At 49.2% G+C, this 21022-nt stretch overlaps 1 protein-coding gene across 2 annotated transcripts; it reads left to right on the top strand.

Moving 5' to 3' along the window:
* Window positions 1-3413: 3413 nt before the first annotated feature.
* MLEC (malectin) lies at window positions 3414-18729 on the top strand. 2 transcript variants are annotated; one of them, XM_003419254.4, is made up of 5 exons: window positions 3435-3814; window positions 10805-10983; window positions 11557-11733; window positions 11846-11903; window positions 13312-13702. In XM_003419254.4, exons 1-5 carry the CDS (start codon window positions 3592-3594, stop codon window positions 13539-13541), a joined length of 867 nt encoding a protein of 288 aa, XP_003419302.1. In that variant the 5' UTR covers window positions 3435-3591; the 3' UTR covers window positions 13542-13702. The 2 variants fall into 2 exon arrangements, with proteins under 2 accessions (XP_023415212.2, XP_003419302.1); XM_023559444.2 differs by lacking the exons at window positions 11557-11733; window positions 11846-11903 and having other exon boundaries at window positions 3414-3814; window positions 13312-18729.
* The last annotated feature ends 2293 nt before the right edge of the window (window positions 18730-21022 follow it).

Genomic DNA, 21022 nt, shown 5'->3' on the forward strand with positions numbered 1-21022 from the left:
TGTGGCCTGTCGTGTCTGTCTTCTTTCACTCGGCATGTTTTCTGGGCTCATCCATGTTGTAGCATGTATCTGTACTTCATTCCTTTTTATGGCTGAATAATATTCCATTGTATCACATTTTATCACACGTATCCCATTTTGTTTATCCATTTAACTGTTGGTGGACATCTGAGTTGTTTCCATCTTTTGCCTATTATGAATGGTCCTGCTATGAACAGGTGTGCACAAATTCTTGAGTGGACATATGTTTTAATTTCTCATGAGTAGATACCTAGGAGTGGAATTGCTGGGTCAAATAGTTGCATGACTTTTTTTCTTACATCTACTCTTTGAGGTAAGAACTATTATCTCTATTTTACAGTTGAGGAAAGTGAAATTCAGAGAGGTAAAATAACTTGTCCATGGCCACAACAGGGAGTAAATGGTGGAACTGGGCATGGAACCCAAGCTGTCTGACTCAGACTCCATGTCCATCCTGCCTCAAGGCTCTCGAGGTCTCAGAATTTGTTTTACCTAACCGGTTGCCATTCTGTGGCAGTTTTGATTCCAACTCATGGCAACCCCATGTACATCAGACTAGAACTGTGCTCCAAAGGATTTTCAGTGGCTGATTTTTTTCTGAAGTAGATGTCTAGGCCTTTTTTCTAAGGCACCTGTGCGTGGATTCAAACCTCTAACCTTTTGGTTAACAGGTGAGCGTGTTAACCAGTTGCACCACTCAGGGACTCTCATGTTCTACCTAAGAGGTAGCCTAATCCGTTAGAAGCTGTCTTAGGCTGGATTCTCTACAGAAGCAAAACCAGTAAAGCATATAAATACATAGAGAGAGAGATTTATATCAAGGAAACCAAGGCTTACATGGTTATAGAGGCTGGAATGTCCCAAGTCCCTGGGTTAGGCTGGAGGCTTCTCCTGATTCACACAGCCACAGGGGCTGGTGAACTCAAGATCGGTAGGTCAGACAGCAGGGCTCTTGCTCACAGGCTGCAAGGACTGACTAATTCCAAGATTGATAGGCAAGACCACTGGTAAGCTAGCAGTTCAAGTCCAAGAACCAGAAGACAGACAAACAGGAGCCAGCTGCAGGATCCAGGGCGAGCAAAAGCCTGAGAACCTTGCCAAAAAGTCCACCTATAGTGGATGCGGGTCACATCCCCAAGGAAACTCCCTTTCAACTTATTGGCTAATCACAGCAGATCCAGTCATAGAGGTGATCACATTATATCAAATCTCATTATGGAAGTAATCACATCATCACACGACTGCCAGACTACATCATAATTGCCAAACCACTGCGAATCATGACTCAGTGAAGCTGACACAGAATCTTAATGATCACAGAAGCTAAGTCTCAAGAAGAGGGCCTTCTGGGTTCAAGGGTAGCCCAGACAGAATGGAATCTGAGGAGCCCAATGGGGGCTACTCAGGTTTTTTGTTCATCTCCTGTGGTGACCAAAGATCTGGGGGACTGAGAGAAGGCTTCAGGTTGGGTTCTTTGAGGCATCCTTTTTTTGTGACTGTTTCCTTTGGACTAGATGACCTTGAGGGTAAATAAACTTGAGATCTTGGAGATGGTATAGTCTGTGGCTAGAACATGGACTCTGCTGGCCACCTGCCTAGGAGGAAGGAAGCCACATCACCTCTTTGTGCCTGTGTTCCCCTCTTGCACCATGCCTCTGTTCTGAGGGCTAGTCAAGCTCTGAATTGCCTGGTTCCTCCAGAGATGACAGTTTTCAGAGAAAGGAGAGTGGAATTAGAAACCCCAGTGCAGGGTCCCAGAGAGGCCTTAAGAGGGTAAACAGGTCTGTGGGAGGAAGCAAGGTCAGATGCTTGCAAAATAGTGGAAAAGAAGTGGGGTCAGGAGGTGACATCTCCAAAAGCTACCCTGAGGGGTCAGACATTAAAGGCTGGGGAAAGAATCCTGGTGCATTGAAATTCCTCACTGATATTCTCCATTTCCAAACCCTGCTTTGTTTCTTTAGAGCACACTCATCACTGTTCTAAACTAAATAATTGATTGGGTCGTGGGTTGTTCAGTCTGCCTAGGATTCTCCTGTAGGTGTTCTGGGTGTGTTTTTTGTTCACTGCTGCACAAAGCTCATTGCCTGGCACGTAGTAGGTAGGGCTGTCAGATAAAATATAGGAAGCCCAGTTAAATGTGAATTTCAGGTAAACGATGAATTATTTTTTAGTATAAGCAATTTCCATGTCTATCTGGAATTCAACTTTAACTGGGCTGCCTGCATTTTATCTGCTAAATTGGGCAACCCTAGCAGTTGGAAACACTGGTGGTGTAGTGTTAAAAGAGTTTGGCTGCTAACCAAAAGGTTGGCAGTTTGAATCCACCAGGCGCTCCTTTGAAACCCTGTGGGGCAGTTCTACTGTCCTGCGGGGTCACTGTGAGTCGGAATCGACTTGACAGCAGTGGGTTTGGTATTCTTAGTACTCGGGACTCAATAAATATTTGTCGAACGATTGTATAAATGAGTTTTATCTTGACTTTACCATAAACTCGCGGTGTGACCCTTAAGCAAGACTCTGCCCCTCTTTAGGCCTCGGTTTCTCCATCTGTAAAATGGGAGTTTGGGCAGCGATCGCAGCGCAGGGATAGCCAATGCAGGAGAGCGCTGGATGAATTACCAAATGGCAGAGGGTCGTACCTGGGCCCAACACCCGGCCTTCTAGACTGGGCGGGGGAAGCCCGCATTCAGTCCCTCCGCCGCTGAGGCCAGCGCGAGGCCGTCGCCATGGAAACGTAGACAGCCTGGAGCCCCACCCCCCCAGGGCCACGCGTTTCCGCTGCGTTGTAGCCTTCTGGTTGGACAGTCGTCTGGACGCTACCACCAGTCCCGCGCCCGCTGAGGGGTGGAGGCGGGCCTTGGTCCTCGTGGGACTCGTGCTCCGAGGACCCGTGCATTTGGCCTCTCTAGGGGCAGGTGGGTCTTGTGTCTCACACGGGGAAAGGGACTGAGTCTGTCAGGTTGGAGAATGTCCGAGGCATATTTTCATGCCTCTCCCCGAAAAAGGATGAGGGGGCGGGAAAGTCGGCAACGCCCCCTCCGGAGCCTATTCGGTCTCAAGGCTGGAGCACCGGAAGTGCTGGCGACGTGTCGTGCGCCCTACCCTAAACCTTCCCCCCTAGGCCACCTTTCCCATTCAACTGTGGGATTCCGGGGCCGCCTGGGCGCTGCACCCTGCCACTTCCGTATCGAACCGCCGATTCAACCGAACTCCCTCCCTCTGCGCGCGCTCCATCTCTGGCCTGATGGTTGGGCCTGCGCCTGAGGATGGCCACGCCCCCTCCCGCGCCTGGCAGCCAATGGGTGGACAGTACCCGGCGGGGTGGTGGGTAATTAATGAGGTCTGGGCGCTGATTGGCTACAGGCTTGTAGCCGGGGGCTGGGCGGCGGGGTAGGTTGTTCCTGAGGTGGGAGGCGGCACTGTTGGGTGAGGAGAAGGAGGCCTGAGAGCGACATGTCCCCGGCGGCTGAGGCACGGCGGCCCGTGGCGCTGTTTTTCTGAGTGCGGGGTGGCCTGGCGGCCGGCGGAGGACGAGGGTCGGCGGGGGCGTCCCCCGCGGTGGTGCCCGCCATGCTGGAGGCCCGGGCGGTTGAGGGAGCCGCCGTGGCGCTCCTGCGACTGCTGCTGCTGCTGCTGCCGGCGCTCCGGGGGCCGGGGCTCGGCGTGGCCGGCGCGGCGGGGGCCGGGCTGCCGGAGAGCGTCATTTGGGCCGTCAACGCAGGCGGCGAAGCACATGTGGATGTGCACGGGATCCACTTCCGCAAGGACCCTCTGGAAGGCCGGGTGGGCCGAGGTGAGAGCCCCTCAGCCGAGCCGCGGGCTCCCTGGCCTGCCGGGTGCTGGGCACCGAGGGCTGCGGGCCGCGACCTCCTTTCTCGACCGTGTCTCAGAGCGAAGTTTCTTTCTGCCATTCACCCAGGGACCTCGCCAGGGCTCCGGACCTGGCACTGGCTCGGAGCTACCAAGAACCATTGAGGCAGAGAGTTGGCGAGAAGTTATTTTGGGCGCTCACATCCTGCATTTTCTTAACCCTTCACCCCTCCCCCTCTTCCCAAGTTGGGAAAGTAGAGGCCGGGGCGACTGTTGCAACCTCGAGGCCTCCCGGGTGTAGATGATCGCTGCGCCTGGCCCGGGCGGTTCTGCTCTTTTATCCAGACAGTTCCTGGTCAGATTCCAGGCAACCCAGAAAACCGGCCACTTTCCCTGCTCCGTCTGCAGGAGCGGGGCTTGGTGCTTCGCCAGAATAGAAAGGAATCTGAGAAGAAGATGGGCCAGGAAAGTTTGATTGTACCCTCCTCCCCCGTTCCCCTCCCCCTTGGAGCGGGGGCCTATCTGTGCTTAAAAGTAGAAGCCGTAGGCTGGCTCCGAAAGTGGTTACATTGAAGCCATGTCGTAAGCGAGGCCGTTGGTGGGTGTCAGCTGGGTCACCCCGTGTAAGATCTGAATGTCCTGCCTGGGAGAGTTCATAGAAGCGGCCCCAGGTGGATCTGCGAGGTATCATTCCAACTGATGGGGCAATGATTTTGAGTTTTAACAGGTTGAGCAACAGTCGTTTTTACAGGGCTGCACGATAAAGATTTCTTGGGGTGCTGGTTGCAATGCAGATTCCCGGTCCCCTCTTTGGACCTAATAGGTTAAGCTCTATCCTGAGGACTCTGCACGAGGTTTTCTCCACGAGGGGCTTCTGATGTGGTAGTCCCGGATGGCCCTTAGGCAGTCTACCCCCTAGAGTGTTTCCTCTGTAAGTAGGCTTGGAAAAGGGATTTAAGAAGGCAGTTGCTTTCTTCATGTATTGGAAGGAGATTTATCCTATACGCTGGGTTCAGAGGCTGCTAAGTTGGCAATGTGCCACCTCCAGACAACTAGGAGATAGAGTCTCTTCTCTTTTTCTGCAATGCCTAGATTTGGCCCTTGCCTTTTACTAAAGAGTTTAGCTTGGTTTTTCCTAGTCAGTTGTAGTGTCCTGGAGTTTGTTGTATTAGGGAATAGATTACATTTATACATGCCCGGGTCTGGGGACACAGGGTTATCTTCTGAGGTTCTATGTTTGTCCTGGAATTTGTTGAGCCCTGGCATGTAGGTCGCAGTAGCTTGAGTTAAGCTGAGTCAGGGACCTGGTCTTCAGAGGCTGTAACAGCAGCCAAAGGCAGGCTTTAAAGCAGGCGGTCATTGCTATCTTCATCCTGGACCCTTCCTCTTCCCAAATCGGTCTGGACAGGGAGGAAGGAGCCCTGGAGGAAACAGAGGCAGTTTGTGGACTTTGCCACTTGAGATAGTTGTGGTGAGGAGAGTGTGCAGATAGTTCCTTTCACTTAGCAGATAGCAGGTTACCTGGTTACATTGTCCTATTAGGTCCATTGTGCAGAGGGTAAAGCGGGCCAAGTCCCAGGTCTAGTCCCCAGGTACGGCACTCATTCAGAAAGTAATCTGGCTTTAGTTTGCTGGTGCAGGTTTTTTTTTTTTTTAAGGCTGGCCAACAATCAGCCAGTCTCTCTGCCCTTGGTTTATTGGCGCGTGGTTACAGTTCCTTGGGAGGCGTTACATGAGACTGTACTGGAGTCCTATCTTGGACACGAGCTTCTTGGTCAATGTATAAATGGAGGCCCCCTGCTCTTTTCTGCTTGCCAGTCTTGGTATGAATTGTAGCAGTATTAAGGCATGAACGATGGGGGTGGGAGGAGAGGCACCTTGGACCAAGTGCACTTGGAACCAGTCTGTTGCAACATTGCACTTAACAGGTTCTTGCGAGTAGCATTTTGCATGCCAGGGAGTCCTGGTGATGCAACAATTAAGCACTTGGCTGCTAACTGAAAGGTTGGCAGTTTGAACCCACCCAGCTGCTCCGTGAGAGAAAGACTTAGCATTCTGCTCCCTTAAAGGTTACAGCCTAGAAAACCCTACAGGGCAGTTCTGTTCTGTCATGTGGGGGCGCTATGAGTCAAACTCAGCAGCACCGCACAACAGCAGGTCTGAGGCTAAAACCGTTGACACTTCCACTCACAAGAGGCAGCTCTCTAGTTTCTGTGCTGAGGAGTCTGCCCACCAAGGGAAGTGCAGCTGTTCACCCTGCCTTTCCCTCTCTGCCTTGTTTGGATCAGGGTGTGCCAGGTATTTGGAGACCCTTGCCTCGCGCAGCCATTTACACTAATGGCGATTGGAGCTGAATGTCTGATTTCTTTTCCCGTATGCCTGTGATACTCTTTCCGGCTCGCCGAGGAAAGTTCATTCTATGTTGAGTGGATTCAGGTGTTTGTTGCCGAGTTAGGCCAGATGAGGTTTTGGCCTGCTTTTGAACTTGCTCTTTCTCTATAGTTTCTTTGTACTTCAGTGTTCTTGGACTATGAGTGGCCCAGGTCACCTAGTGGCTAACACTCTCATAGCTGCTTAATAATGTTTATTGAATTTCATTTCTGCCTGGAGGATAGCTGCTGCTCATAGGAGATGCTCAGAGCCTGGGAATGGCTCTTGCAGCCTGTCTGCTTCTACAAATGGAAGTTCCCCTACAGAAGGTGGTTCAGAAGTGCTTGCCTGGGATTTTTGGCTTGCAGCACATTCTGGGCTCCACTGGACTCTGCCTAGGAAAAGATCTGGTTATTTGGCCTGAGGGTGTAGAACTTGGCTTGGTCTCAGGAGGTTTCCTCTTCATAGAAAGGGACTTGCTAACCCGTTGTACGACCTTGAAGAATCCACTTTACTCTCTGAGCCTTGTTTTCCTTCTCTGTAAAACTTCCCATGCTTTAGAAATCTGTGACATGACTTCTGAAAACTCTTCTGCCCAGAGTAGGTTAAAGTGTCTCTGTCTTTTTTTTTTTTGCATGATGACCTTTTACTGGAATTAAAAGTAGGGCAGAAAATGGTTCCAGAGGGGGAGAAAAACTGGCTGGGGGCCCAGGCCTATTAGGTTACTAATTCTCTAGCCTAAGGAGACCCTTTCCTGAACTGCCTTCTTTTCAGCTGGGGAGGGATTTGGCCTTGGAGAAGATAAGAGCTTGAGAGATGGAAGAAAGTCACTGCTACGTCTTATTTATGTAAGGCCACAGGGTTTGTTTAGAGTTCTCTCCCTAAACTGTCAACTTGAGAGGCAGGGTTTATCTGCAGGCCTTCCAAGTAGCAGAAGTTCACAGGTGGAGAATTTGGGTCGGTGAATCCTTGGGTTCCCTGTCTCAGTCCGTTAAGAGTAATTCTTTACGAATGGCCTTGCTTGAGAAAGAAGTGATTCAGAATGACCTGTTGGTTGTGTGTGGGGGCTGGCATCGGGCTGGTGAGCCGTGTTGGAGCGCCACAGGGGTAGCACAGTGGTGGCTTCACGTAGGACGTTCCTGCTCATTCTGGCTTTTCTACTCTTGCGGCTCACAGCTGCAATATTCTTGTTAGTATTATTACTTCCATTTTGGCTGGGTCCATTCCCTAAGCTCCCTGGGGTGGAAGCATTCATTTAGTGCTTCTTGTGTGCACATGCTTGCCTGGCTAGCACACGTATGTGTTTGTGTCTCCATGCGAGGTACTGTATTAAACTCTTAAGCTAGTTGTGCCAGAGTCGATTCTGACTCATGGTGACCCTGTGTGTGTCAGTAGAACTGTGATCCCTGAGGCTTTCGGTGCAGATTTATGAAAAGTAGGTCACTAACAGAAAGGGCCGCATGAACCAGCAACTACATCATCCTGAGACCAGAAGAACTAGATGGTACCCGGCTACAACCCATGACTGCCCTGACAGGGAACACAACAGAGAACCCCTGAGGGAGCAGAAGAGCAGTGGGATGCAGACCCCAAATTCTCATAAGACCAGACTTAATGGTTTGACTGAGACTAGAGGGACCCTGGTGGTCACAGCCCCCAGACCTTCTGTTGGCCCAGGACAGGAACCATTCCCGAAGCCAACTCTTCAGACATGGATTGGACTGGACAATGGGTTGGAGAGGGATGCTGGTGAGGAGTGAGCTTCTTGGATCAGGTGGACACTTGAGACTGTGTTGGCATCTCCTGCCTGGAGGGGAGATGAGAAGGTGGAGGGGGTTAGAAGCTGACGAAATGGACATGAAAAGAGAGAGTGGAGGGAGAGAGCAGGCTGTCTCATTAAAAAAAAAAAAAAAAAGGAGGAGAGTAATCGGGAGTGTGTGGCAAGGTGTATATGGGTTTTTGTGTGAGAGACTGACTTGATTTGTAAACTTTCACTTAAAGCACAATAAAAATTATTAAAAAGAAAAAAGTAGGTCACTGGGCCTTTCTTCCAAGGGGCCTCTGGGTGAACTCGAACCAGCAACCTTCGGGTTAGCAGGGGAGTGCATTAACTGGTTGCACCGCCCAGGAGCTCCATTAAGCTCTTTACAGATGTCTGTTGATCCTTACCCCAACCCTGTGGGGTAGGTGATATGCCCACTTTACAGGTAAGAAAACAGATCCAGAGGAAAGAGCGTCACAGAGTGGGCGGCAGAGCCAGGATTGAACCCCGGGCCTGTCTTACTCTAAAAGCTGGACATCATTTTTCAAGTAGCCTAGTTACGCCATAGCTAGGGCTGAGAAGCAGCAGACACAAACTAGGCCCTTTGGCCTCTTCCCTTTCGGTTAGCTGCCTGAGCTACATCGTCCCAACTTCAGCAGTGGGCTGACGGCACACTTCGCTATGTTTTGGAGAAATCTGTTAACCTGTGAATGCGTCAAGGCTAAAGGGGGAAGGAAAAAGAAGTCCTTTTTTGCTGCTGTGTCTCTTGGGACGTGGGCAAATTCAGCTTTGCTTGTGGCAAGTCTCTTGGGAAGGCCACTCGAGCTTTAAAGGGAAAATGTTGAAAGGTAATTCCAAGGTCGTTAAGCAGTTTTTGTTCACATAGCTGAGTTTTCTTAGCGGTGGGGCTGAGACTGCCAGAGATGACATTACCATCAATTTCTCACTTTTTCCATTCGGCAGGAAAAAGATTCCACACGCACGCACAAAACTTTCTGTGTATCTGTAAATGCAATCTAGTCAATGTTCCAGATTTGTAAGGGTCATGGTCCTCAGGGAAGAAGGAAATTCTTAGAGCTCCATTGAAGGAGAAACACCAGTCCTTTAATCTTCATAGGTTTATGCCCCAGGGTAATGTTTTTTTTTTTTTTTTGAGTGTGGGAAAGAGGTGGGGCACGTCAGCAGTACGTCCTTTGTAGTGCTACTCAGTTGCCCTTCTACGATTTGTTTTCTCAAAGGAGAAATAGGAAGAAAAAAGTCTTAAGACAAAGGGCAATGAGTTTCCTGTTGCGTTGTCTCATCAGTCCATCTGATCTCGTGGCTAGTGTTCGCTTACAGGGAACGATTAACAGGCTTCTGTTTTTGAGGGCTTGAGCTCAGCCACTGGGCCTCCTGGTTGATCCTTTACCTTTTGCTGTGTCCTATCCCTTGGAGTTTTGGGGATCCAGAATGTAAAGCTCCCGGGGTGGCTGCTCTTGGGTGTCTCCTAAGACCTAGGTGCCAGATGTCTTCAGAGTTACCATGTAAGATTTGAAGGTGCTCTTGAATCTTACTTCCAGGATGGAGTAGGCACTAGGTCTGTGTACAGAAATCACTGCTAAATCTAGTTTGGAAAGTGTGGAGTATTTATGGAGCACTAGAGAGCCAGTACTTGTGTTTATGGGATAAAGGAGTAAGACTGCTTTCCCAAGGAGAAAACAGTGGTTCATATATGGGGCTGGAGTGTGGTATCTTGTATTTGAGGAAAGACTCCAGTTTTGTTTGTTATGTGGGGGAAAAACATACATACAGTCTTGTCTCGTACCAAGTTTTGGGGAGGGGGAGAGCAATAGAGACTTGATTCTCCTGATACTTTTGCCTTGCCTTACTCCTTGTCAGTCTGTGAAATGGGAAGGGTGGCCCCCTGGCAGCGTGGGCATCTTAAGTCCAAGGTGCCAGTAGGACCTTGGCAGATTTTCTTTCCCTGCTGGATGGCTGTGGCCCTGTGTGTGGAGGGGAACACAGCTTCCCTGCTCTGCAGGCACCTCCTTCTGTGCCATTTGTTTGTTCAGCAAGTCATAGCTGGTGCCAGAGATACGGTAGGAACTTTTTTTTTTCGTTTGGGTTTAACTAGGGGAGTGTTCCTGAGAGTAGGTGGAGTTCTGTGAGTCTGTGAGAACTAAGGTGCTAGGACCTAAAGGAAATTAGAGAGCATCCCAGCAGCCTTCTTTTTATGGCCGCGAATCTCTTCACCAGCCTTGGAGCTTTCTGAAAGAAAACTATAAAAAAACAACTGAAGTTGGCATCTTATTTTTACTTAAGACAATGAAAAATGAGTTTTTTAACCAGATATCCTGTTTGTTGCAAGCTCTGGGCTTTTCTGAGTGAGGAAAAAAAAAAAAAAAACATTCTTTGAGTGTAGTCATCTTGTAGGGAGTTCCTGGCCATCCCCCTTATTTTATGAGTTTCTCTGAAGCTCTCCCTCTCAGGGAACCAGGCAGCTGCAGCGTAGTGCTTTTTTCTATTAACGAGGTAATTTGTTCTGTCCCCATCACTGCATATACTTTGGGAAAGTCATTTTAATGTGCTTTCAAAAAGTTCTGCTCTGAAGGTTATGGGGGCTATTGGGGCAATTAGTGTGAGGTTTCTTTCATTTTACTCTTCCATGGTAATGGCCTCCATACTCGTTGTGTCCTAACTCCTTTGTGTCTGGTCCCTTTAGAGCCAGGCGCGAAGCGGGTGGCCCCTTGCACTGGGCGGGTTATTAGCTTTACCCTGGAAATGCCTCTAGTGGTTCTGGGGCCTCTGCTTTTGTTTTGTGTTTTGCCTCTGATGTGGTTTCTCTTTGTCTTTTGTCCCTAGCCTCAGACTATGGCATGAAGCTGCCGATCCTGCGCTCCAACCCCGAGGACCAGATCCTGTATCAAACGGAGAGGTACAATGAGGAGACCTTCGGCTATGAAGTACCCATCAAGGAGGAGGGGGACTACGTGCTGGTGTTGAAATTTGCTGAGGTCTACTTTGCACAGTCCCAGCAGAAGGTGAGGCTCGGTCAGGCCCCTTGCTTGGTCAGAGAGACATTGTCACTCTTGAACAATCCTCTGCTATAGGCCAGAGAATGTAAGAGAATCTTCAGAAGTGAGAACCAGATGAACTTTGAGGAAAAGCTGGATTCTTTTTGCCCTCAGAGAAGCTCTGTCCCATTGCCCATGAGGCTGCCTTGGAGGTTGGTGACAGAAGGCAACGCCAGAATCCTCGTCCCTGGTCACCAACTGGTCCTGTTAAGGTCCTCCTGGCTACCACCCTATTCTTAGTTTTCAGCACCTTCTTGTTTTTAGCCTTATTCTTTTCTTCTGTCCCTTCCTGTGAATTCCCCTCTTTTTATACAGAGCTTTTTGTTTGTTTGTCCCTTAAGGTGAGAATGAGACCTCCTTGGCAGTGAAGGGGTTTTGATTTAGCCGAAGTAAAGGACCGTAGTCACTCTGGGGTGTATCCAGCCCATTAGTTTCTTAACTGATTTTTAAATTTGAAACCCAGGGAGGTTCACGATGTCCCACTGCTGAAGGGATGTGAAGCGGATGGTTTTGACGTTGTCTCTTTTCTGATCCTGGAAGGTGTTTGATGTGCGGTTGAACGGCCACGTTGTGGTGAAGGACTTGGACATCTTTGACCGTGTTGGGCACAGCACAGCTCACGACGAGATCATCCCTATGACCATCAGAAAGGGAAAGCTGAGCGTCCAGGGGGAGGTATCCACCTTCACAGGGAAACTCTACATTGAGTTTGTCAAGGTAATGCCTCTGCCCTGCCCTGCCCTTACGACTGAGAAAGGGCTCGGAAGGGTGGGTGTGGGGGAAAACGTTTGCTACCGTGTGGGCCTGACCACTGTTTCCCATTTCCTAGGGGTACTATGACAATCCCAAAGTCTGTGCACTCTACATCATGGCTGGGACAGTGGATGGTAAGTCCTGTTTGTGACTCGCTTTTTGACTTGGGCTGTAGGATATGGTTGAGGAACCCCTTCAGGGAAGTAATGTAGCTGGTCACTAATTTGGAAACACCTATTTAAAGCCAAACTGTGGGGAATACAGAGTCAGGCAGATGGGCCTGGAGTATAACATGGTGCCACTGCAAGCCACCACCTTTGATCTGTGTTCAAATATTGCTGTTGCCATTTAATCTGCTGCTTAGTCTTGGACAAATTCCTTTAACTTCAGTGTTAAATCAGACTAATAGTGGTACCTGTTGGTGTGTGCTGACCCTTGTAATCATTTGGAAGCTTCTAAAACGGGTCCTTAATCTGTTTCATTGTTTGACATCTATTTCCTGGCGGCAAAGGGAAAATGCGAAAGGAGGGGTCCTTTAAGGTTTTGGGAAGATCTGAAAGCTTCCAGCATTGCTGGGCTACACTAGAACAAAGGTTCACTTATTAATGTCTCTTTGTCCTTGGGATCCAGCTGTAGGGTGTATTTTTTTCCCTTCAGCCTTTTGATTATTGTGGCTGCCTGCTTCCCAGACTGGTTTTTGCGGAGAAAGCTTGTGTCTTAGCTTTTCTCCCTGACCCTCCTTCTGTGCCTTTTCCTAACTCATCCTGAATCTCATCCTGAATGCACTGAGGATCTCAGTGATAGCCCCCAAAATACAGATATGATATCTAGTACAGTATCTTGCCATCAAACAGATGTGTGCTTGAGTTCCTAAGGAGGAGGTAGGCCAGAGGGGTTGTGTGTGCTCAGAACTGGAACTCTGTGGGTCAGCCCTAATTCGGAGCAGCTCCAGTTCGGTTGTTGTGTGAACCAAAAGGGCATGTGGGATGAGAAGGTAAGGGGGCAGGGAACTAGAGCACTGGAAATGGTACAGCCAGAATGGGATGAATGAGAAGGATGACACATTGTGAAAAAAATGTCATCAATCTCATGAAATAATTTGTGCAGAAACTGTCAGATGGGAACCTAATTTGCTGTGTAAACTTTCACCTTGAACACAATAAAATCCTTTAAAAAAGGCGGAGAGGGGGGAGCCGTGGGAGAGGAGAGAGGGGACTTGAAAAGGTTCAGCGTTGGGCATCAGGTCATTGTCTGTCCAATCTGGGCCCCTTAGGGTTTGAAAGAAGTAGAACAGGAAGAGGAGATATTGAGTTGCCCTAGGGGTAGGGCTGTCTCTGCTTTTTAGCTAAATCTGAAGAGGGCCAGCGCTTGCGGTACCCTGGTGTTCTGTAGGCCACAAGCTAGCTCTGCTGCTTGAGCTCTGTCCTGTGGGCCCTGAGTAGGTTACGAGGGGCCTCTGTATTATGGTTTATCTGCTGCTCTTAAGGGTCTTACTTAAATGACGCGGTTCTTACTTGAATGGTGTTTACTTTCTTGTGTCAGATGTACCAAAGCTGCAGCCTCACCCAGGATTGGAAAAGAAAGAAGAGGAAGAAGAAGAAGAAGAATATGATGAAGGGTCTAATCTCAAAAGACAGACCAATAAGAACCGGGTGCAGTCCGGCCCTCGCACGCCCAACCCCTATGCCTCGGACAACAGCAGCCTCATGTTTCCCATCCTGGTGGCCTTTGGGGTCTTCATTCCAACCCTCTTCTGCCTCTGCCGGCTGTGAGAACAAATTGCCATCCCGAACAGGGCGGAGGGGTGTGGGAAAGAGACCAAACACGGTGGTTTGGGTTTCCTTGTTTTTCGCAACGATTAACAAAAAACAAACAAACACACACACATGCGCGCACACACACACACACACACACACACACACACAAAATTAAAGGAGATAAGAGGCCGAGCGAGTAGAGAGCAGCCCTCATCCACCACCCGGTCCCAGACCTGCTTCAGTCCGAATCCTCTCTTTGTGGCTGGCCCTCAGCCGTCTCTTTCCTCTCTAGGGTACTTAGGGTAAAACTGGATCCTTCCGGTTCAAGGATCTAAGTCTGTATACCTAGTGGAAAGGACTCTGAAGTCAGAGCAGACACAGTTCCCTTTTTTATGTTAGAAATTAACAGCAGGGAAATGGCATCTTATTACCTGAGAAGACCAGCGCTGGGAGTTGGGTACGTTCTGAAGTTATGTCCAAATACGTTTCCAGACGATCTAGGATCGAGAGTGCATGTATGTAAAGGTGTATAATTTGTGAGGTAAAGACAAAAAGCAAAAGGAAGGGGGCTCAAAAAAAGAAAGAGGAGTTGATGCTTTCATACTTGGAAGCCTTCCTAATTTTCATCCAATGAGGGTTCCACCTTAAGTGTTTGAGCTCTGTCATCGCTTGTCTCCCTGACGGGCGCCAATTAGAGGACTGTCTGGTATCCAAGACGATTAGTTTATGTCAGGTCCTCAAGTTGCCTCTGACTTGTTGCCACAACAAATCATTTTGATTTCAGTGCCTGTTGGGGACTTGATTTCCTCTCATTTTTTTCTTAATCTGGCTCATTTGCAATCTCTTCTCCCTCTCAACCAGCCCACTAAGTTATTGCCAAGAAAGAAGGAGACATGGGGACTTGCGGTTCTTTCTGCTTGAATGTCTTATCCTCTACCACCTCACCTTGTTGGTACCTCCCTCCTTGGATCTCTGAGCCAGCAGTCAGGAGGACCTGACCCAGCAGTTCTTTTACTGGCCCCTTTGTAGGGTCTTACTGCCAGGGGGCAGGGATGCTATCCAGCCTGCAGCAACAGAACACTTGACCTTAAAAGTCTCTTCTGGTCTTTGGATTGGAAAAGGCTTACATTAGCATAATTTAAGAGCAACCTCAGAGACTCGAGCCCTACTAAGTGACTGAACACTGTTTAGAGTGTCTCGTATCTGATGTTCATTTATTCCCACGTCCTTCCATGTCACAGACACATTTTCTGTTACAATTCAACCAGTCTTGGTTTATGCCTAGAGCTGCCCCAAGGAACTAGACTGATTGGCTGTGTCCTTTAATCAAGGCCGAACGAAGCTTCTCACTGATTTTAATAGTACAGCCCTCTGTTCTTTCAGCCCCCTACCTAAGTAGCAGCCAGGTTCTTGGCATGATGGAGCAGAAAAATTTCCAGTCAGCCGTAGTCCTGTCAGCTCCGAAGCCAACCGTAGCATCTAAGTGTCTGTCTTAATTCCCTAGAATAATTTCTGCAGGAAACAAAGCATCCCCGTTCCTCTCCTTTGTTGTCACTGTCTTCCGTTTCCTAGTTAGGGCAGCAATGAGGGAGGACCCAGGCAAACTACAAGGAATATTGTGGATGAGAGGCAGCAGGGTTAGCTTCAGCTTGGGCTGGATCAGCATAGAATCTCAGGCCAGGCCCATCTTCTAGAATGTGTTTAATTTTGAGTTTGCCTTAATTGGATATTTTAAGAACTCCATGTATTTGTACTGCTTTTTATGTGACGAAATAAGCAGCTCTTGGGCCCAGTTCCTGGCTTTTGGCTCTTAAACCGAGGTACTCCCAGCCAGCATTTGGTGCTTGGAGACTTGTAGCCTTTCTTTTAGCTGTAACTTGGGCTCCAGGACGAGGGTATTGCTGTGGCCTGAGGCTGCAGTCAGAGGAATGCTTCCCCGAGTGCTTGGTGAGCCTCCCCTGCTTCTAAAGGGTGGAGTTCTGTAGCCTTGGTCCTGGGACCGCCTGTCTGGGGTGGTAGACATCCTGACTATTAATTGGGCTTCTGACCGTGGCTTTGGTTCCCATTCTGTTACAACTCCCCAAAGCCGTGGGTCACCACCATTGGAGTAAACGGATGAGGAAGGCCTTGCTGCCTCTGTTTTGCCTTGTTCGTTAGTTTGGCTGGGTCTCTGAGGAAGGAGAGGCCCTTGCCTCCTCACCTCAACCCTCTGAGACTCCTGGGTCCATTTCCTAAAGGTACTGTAAGCCAGGCAGCTTTACTTCTGTCTCTGTTTCCAAGCCCACCCATTCTGCCGAGGCTCAGGCATGGGGACGGGCACTTTCCTCTCTGGTTGTATTCAGAAGGTAAGGGTATCTTTCTGTGGTTAACAAAAACTAAAGGGGAAATGAGGAAACGGAGAAGTATAGTAGGGGCTGGGGCAGAGTGCCCTGGAGCCAAGCCCACCCAGCTAATGAGAGCTGCCTAGGCTGGCTACAGCTGGCTCATGATATTGAACTTGAAAGCTTTTTTGTTTTTGTTTTTGCTCCTCCAGGATGATATAGGTACATGAAGTGGTTAAAGGGGTGGAAAGGGGTGCTCTTTATTTTTATTTTTGTATTGTGTGTGTTGAGAATTGCCCTGGTGTTCACCTGTTGCTTTTTGCACTGTTTGTTCCCATAGCCGTAGTTGGAGCGGGTGCCAGGACTATAGGGAGTCTGCCTGGGGCTGGGGAGGTGATAGGTGATGCCAGGCAGAAGGGGCAGGGAAGGCCAGGGTGCTTCTACTGGACCTACATCCTGTTCCATGTTTGTAGATCCCACTGAAAACAAGCCGATGGCCAGCGTGAAACTCCTTTTGACAGAAGTGCAGCTTCAGCTCTGTTTCTGGGTGGCCCCTGCAAAGACTCCTGCTGGAGATGGGCTGAGGGTCGCCGTCTAGCTCTGACTGAGGTGACTCCTCAACCAGAAGCTGAAAAACCTCTCCATTATTTAGCAGAAGCTGCTCTGTGGATACCCCGAGCTCTGACGAGTTGAAGGATGGTTGCCTTCAAGTTTCTTCCAGTGCTGTAAGACTCCTAGGAGGATAGCACTAGACCTGGAGGGCCATCTCTTGGTTTGAGGGTGTGATCTTGTTCTCCTATTCCCACTGTTTGCCTGAGAGATTCGGGCCTGGAATTGGGTGGTCCTATTGCAGTTATGTAGGCTGGGATAGGATGGGCTGACACCCGAGTTAAGCCTACCGCCTTTCTGAGCCTGGGAATTGTTCGATCGAGTTTTGGAATTGTGGTTTGACGTGTCTGTTTGGAGAAGCTTCTGTTTTAAGGAATTTCTCTTTCTTACCCTGCCTTTAGCCTCTCTTGGGAAAGCCTGGCCATGGCTTCTAGAACCTTAGCCAAACTTCAGAAAACGACAGTAGTATCTTCCCTTTCCTTCCTAGCACATAATACCCCTTGCCCTAGCAATCGGATCACCTTGGGAAGCCCAGGGAAAGAATCAACAGGTTTTCTGCCCTCCCCCAGGAATGGGGAAGGACCCACCCGGGCAGCACAGTGCCTTTTCCTCTCCTGCTCTGAGCCAGGGTGGGCATTCCCCCTAGATTCAGGTCTGGGCAGGGGTCCTTCAGTCCTGTCACGGGGCTGCTTCCCCATCCCTTCCTCCCCATCTCCTCCGCTGGCCTGCCCTGACATAATTCAAGTGTCCTCTTGCCTCAAGGAGCCTTAATGGCATCAAGTGGGAACATGTACGATTATCCTCCATGCCTCTCTTTTGTCAAGATCTGAAAGGACCTGGGAGAGCAGGTGAGCTTTCCAAAGTGAGAGACGAATCAATGCTCCCGTTTAAACAAACAAACAAAAAGGGAGTGTGCTTTGGGCCTCCTGCTGCTGTGGAAGGAGACCAGGGCAGTGATAGCGCACTGAAGCAGAACTGGAAACACCCAGGATCTGTTTGGAAATCTCCAAAAAAATCTGCTCTTCTAAGGAAAGATAGAGATCAAAGAGCGCTGAGAAAATTACAAAGAAGCCTTAACGTTCATGCTTCAGAAAGGTCAGCAGTTTTTCCCTTTCAGTCCAAGCTAGGACTCTGTATTTAGACTCCTCCGGGGCAAGAGGACTTGATTTCCTCATTTTGTTACAAGACTACGTTGGCACCAATGGGTCAGCTTCCCAGCGAGGTGTGTGGCTTGCCGCTGATCTGGTTTGCCCTTCCTCGGCTGGCTTTCGGCTGGCCTGCTTTGGGGGGCCAAATCATTGTGATAAGAGCAGAGGATTTGGGGCCTGGCCGGGTTGGCAGGAAAAGAGCAGGCTGGATCTCTTGGGACGGATTCCCCCCAAGAAGTGTAAGAACAAGGAGCCAGGATTGTGCTGGCAGCCAGGGAAACAGTAGTGCCTGTCAGAGTTGGCAGAGAGGGCCTTGGCACCTCTCGCATCCAGGCAGTCTTGTGAGATGGGGGCACATCGCACCAGGAAAAGCAGAACTCTGTTCTCACCTCTATTTTGAGCTTTGGTGCTTTATTTCAGTACGAGGAAAAACAACAACAAACCGAAGTGCTTTCCGTCCTTTTAAAGGACAACTGTCGGGAAAGGAGAACCGAGTTGCCAGGTGGGTGGGGAGAATTGGCAGGGAGAGACCTTAATAACAAAACTAGGAAAGAGACATTCTTGACTCCTCTGTTCCCTGGTGTATTATGATCCAGGGAATGAAAAGAAATTTGACCCTGGAATAGTTCCCTCCTTGGATTTAAGGAATGTTACCTTTTCCTTCTACTAGGTTCTCCGAAGCTAGGACCAGCTGCCCATTCAGAGCTCAGGGCAGTCTCTTCAGCCTTTCTAAGCCTGACCTGCCTTGTCAGGAAAGCAACCCCGGCCCTCCAAACTGGGCCTGGCTGCTCTGTTCTGTACCAAGTACTGGAGAAAGTGTCAAGTTCTTAGGAGTTCTTGTAGCTCCTACTCTGGTTTCCCATCTTCTGCTTACCCAGGCCAAACGAACTGTTTGTAGCCACAGCACAGATTTACAGCGGCACAATGAGATGCAATGGAGGGATTTGAACCTGGCTGGCTGGGGAAAGAGTAGGGGTGGATAGAGCTGTCTTTCCTTCTGGGCTGTCTCCATCTGTCCCTACCCCTACCATTACCCCCCAACCCCTACTCCCACCAAAAAGTAAAAAATCAGGATGTTTTTCACTGTCCATTGCTTTGTGTTTTAATAAACAATTTGCAGTGACACTCTGTGTTGAGAATAAGTTTGAACGTGACTGGAAAGAGGCAAAATGGTGGGGTGGGAAAGGGGAGACCCAGGGATTCACTGAGCTGTAAAGGGTTCTCTTGTGATGAGGCTAGGAGCTTTTGTCTATTTAGCTGTGGGTCTCTTGGTTTTCTTCATCACATGACATGTGGTTAAGGGAAAGATACCCTGTAAAACCCTGCCTGGCCACCTCAACCAATAGCGCATGCAAGGAAAGTAAGCAAAGCTATTTGGTGTTCTGTTTCCACTTTCATGGAAACGCTAGACCGTGACTGTCCCCCTCCCAAGGCACACGGCCTGTACCTGCCTCTCCTCTCATCTGTCCCTTAACTGCTCTGATAACCTGTGGACAAACAGCCATGGCACAGTTTTCTGTTTTCTGCCGTGTTGTCAGTGTTGAGTGTACAATAGGAAGAAGCAGAAAGCAGGAAGGATTTTTTTCTGTTATTTATCAGCACCATTTTACAACTGAGGAACACGAAGCTCAAAAACAGCTCCGTAATTTACCCCACGCTGGTCAGTATATGGTCAAGATAGGATTCAAACCCAGTCTGTCTGCCTCCAAAGCCCATGTTCTTTCTGAGGTTTTAAGAGTAATAATTATTTAAAAAAAAACCCAGAACCAAACCTGTTGCTGTCGAATTGATTCCAACTCATAGCGACTCCGTAGGACAGAGTAGAACTGCCCCATAGAGTTTCCAAGGCTGTAATCTTTATGGAGGCAGACTGCTACACCTTTCTTGCACAGAGCAGCTGGTGAATTCAAACCACCAACCTTTCTGTTAGCAGCCGAGCCGTTTAACCACTGCCCCACCAGGGTTCCTTGTAATAATTATAATCCTTTATTGAGCCCTTGAAATGGTCTGGGCACAATGTTAAGCACTTTAGAGATGTTATCTCTGCATAATTGTCAAGAAACTATTACCTTTGAAGAGGGGAAATGACTTGCCCAAGGCCACGCAGCCAACAAAAAACAAAAGGCAGAGTGGGGATGTCAAACCAGGAATTTTGTTCTTAATTTTTACTCTCTGCTCCCTTCCCCCATGATTCTATGTGACTCCAGATCCTACCTGCTATATTTCTCCCAGCAGGAATGGAGGTGAAGGGGTGGGTGGCCTGCCTTCCTCAATTATCCCTTGAATGAGGCCAGTGTGGATGGAGTTTGCTCCCAGGGCCCTAACAAGCCACAAGGCCCACAGAGCCTCTTTCTTAGGCTGAGCCCACCCATAACTGGAGTTCCTTATTAATTCACACTTAGCTGTTACTATTTCCAGTAGCTTCGCATGAGCTGCCAAGGAGGGAAGAGGCCTGAAGAAGCCCTGCTCTGGGGAGTTGCAACGGAGGGAAATTATCTGACAGAAGATTTTGGGCCAAGTGCCGGGGTTGGGTTGGACCACTCTGTGGGTCTAGATCTTAATCTTGCTAAGGAAATCAGGCTCCTGGTTGGCTGGAGCCCGGTGCTGGACCTCTCTTCATGCTTAGCTCCTCCACCCCCCATAGAGGAAGAAGGATGAGTTTTTCCAACACTTACTGGAAAGCCTGTTGTGACAGCAGTGTTGAGGGAGCCAGGCAGAAAGGGTGGGGCATGGGGGTCCTGGAGCCGGCTTGTCTCTGCTCTCTAGCAACTTGAGGTGATAGGCGACCTCACTGTGATGCTTGGCCCAGGAGTCTTACTCTTTTTTGCTCCTAACCACTTGCAGAAAAAAAAAAAAAAAGATAATCCTACTTGCTTTTTTGCCTGAGCCTTGTACTAAGACTTGCTCTCCTGGGTTTCCTCCCTTTGCTCCTAACCACTTAAACTAGAAAAAAAAAAAAAAAGATAATCCCACTTGCTTTTTTGCCCAAGCCTTGTACTAAGACTTGCTCTTCTGGGTTTCCTCCCTGTGTCTACTTGAATCCGTCTGTTGCTTCCTCAAGGCCTGGACCCCACCCCCCACATGTTTTCTCCTGTTGCTGACCCGAGTGTTTTTTTCAGTCACTGCACTCTCCCATCCAGCTCCATCGCTTCTTTCTCCCTGTCCTGTGTGCCTGCTGCAGCCAAGGGTTCCTGGAAAAAGACGCTGCTCAGATACATTGCCATAGTGACCATTCACGGGCCACTCTCCTGGCAACATGCATAGTGCTTTTTGTCGCTCTTTTTTGTTTCCTCTTCACAACAGCCCTAGGAAAGATGTATTACTAGCCTGACTTAGAAGTGAAGAAAGGAAGGTTCAGGGCAGGTAAGTTACCTACCCAAAGTCACACAGCTGGTAAATAGAGCCAGACTGGAACCCA

The sequence above is a fragment of the Loxodonta africana genome, chromosome 19, assembly GCF_030014295.1.
Source record: "Loxodonta africana isolate mLoxAfr1 chromosome 19, mLoxAfr1.hap2, whole genome shotgun sequence".
Lineage (NCBI taxonomy): Eukaryota > Metazoa > Chordata > Mammalia > Proboscidea > Elephantidae > Loxodonta > Loxodonta africana.

Bases quoted from the DNA above. Each gene is read 5' to 3' on its own strand.
- MLEC (XM_003419254.4), top strand. From the start codon at position 3,592: ATGCTGGAGGCCCGGGCGGTTGAGGGAGCCGCCGTGGCGCTCCTGCGA. The intron at 11,734-11,845 runs GTAATGCCTCTG...CCCATTTCCTAG, and splicing joins TCTACATTGAGTTTGTCAAG to GGGTACTATGACAATCCCAA. The intron at 11,904-13,311 runs GTAAGTCCTGTT...TTCTTGTGTCAG, and splicing joins CATGGCTGGGACAGTGGATG to ATGTACCAAAGCTGCAGCCT.